Here is a 1,043-nt window from a genome sequence, read left to right as displayed (position 1 = left end):
GAAAGTTTACATAGTATCAGACCTGGATTAACCAGTTTGACGACTACAGGAGGAAAATTCCCATTCGGCTATGATGCAGCGAATTGGGAGGCGAGAGATCTAAAACCCCTTGTCTTCCTGCACAACAGTCGTAGAAGGCGAGCGGGCTGAAATCTTCTCCGGCGAACCCTTTGACTTAAACCAGACTTGTGTCTTCATCAATGGCAGATACAAACTTCCAGTCTAGTGAATATTTGTTCTCCTATGCCCTGGACGAGTTGACAACGAGAATGACTGAAGCTTGGACCATCGATATTGCTGCACCAATTAAAATCAAATTGGATGACACCAACTATGCACTCTGGACCCAAGTTGTTGATATGTATATCTCATGCAAACTGGGGTATTTAAATGGCGATTTTCCTCAACCTCCTCAAACGGATCTTACGTTTCGACGATGGCATACATACAATGCTATTGTCAAAGGATGGTTGATTAATTCTATGGATTCTTCCCTCATCGGCAACTTCATTCGAGTTCCAACAGCGAAGATGGTCTGGGATGCCATTGCTACAACATATTTTTATGGCAGTGACACCTCTCAGGTGTATGATCTCTGGAGACGTGTGACACATCTTAAACAGTCTAGTGGTTCTCTTGAAACATTCTAAAATAATCTCCAGGGCCTCTAGGGTGAAATAGACTTTCGCCGACCAAATCCGATTGAGTACCCAACCGATATACAATGGTATAATACCTTGGTTCAAGAAAAATGGGTATATGTATTCTTGGATGGTCTCGATGATCACCTAGATCATATCCAGAGTGATATTCTCCATATACAACCTTTTCTAATAGTAGATAAAGCCTATGCCCACGTCCGCAGAGAGGTTGTTCGTCAAGTCATGATGACGACTGGTTGTTCCGATGATTCTCTAGGAGCGTTCTGGCATCTAAAAGCTTTAAATATGGTTTGCACCCTCCGATACACTCTGGGTCTATCTCCTTGCATGACAACTAATTTGGTTCCAACTCCAAATCATGATGGAACTAGATGCTCTCAC

At 42.9% G+C, this 1,043-nt stretch overlaps 1 protein-coding gene across 1 annotated transcript; it reads left to right on the top strand.

The window, feature by feature from the left end:
- The first annotated feature begins 200 nt into the window (after window positions 1-200).
- On the top strand, window positions 201-650 carry LOC137952568 (uncharacterized). Its single transcript, XM_068799649.1, has one exon. The coding sequence runs from the start codon at window positions 201-203 to the stop codon at window positions 648-650; it is 450 nt and encodes a 149-aa protein (XP_068655750.1).
- The last annotated feature ends 393 nt before the right edge of the window (window positions 651-1,043 follow it).

Source organism: Aristolochia californica, unplaced genomic scaffold (assembly GCF_029961685.1).
Source record: "Aristolochia californica isolate CCGP_79_NKW_82.1479 unplaced genomic scaffold, dmAriCali1.0.hap1 SCAF_16, whole genome shotgun sequence".
In the NCBI taxonomy this organism is placed as follows: domain Eukaryota; kingdom Viridiplantae; phylum Streptophyta; class Magnoliopsida; order Piperales; family Aristolochiaceae; genus Aristolochia; species Aristolochia californica.
The sequence above is the reverse complement of the archived record's forward strand: the minus strand, read 5'-3'. Positions and strand labels throughout refer to the sequence as shown.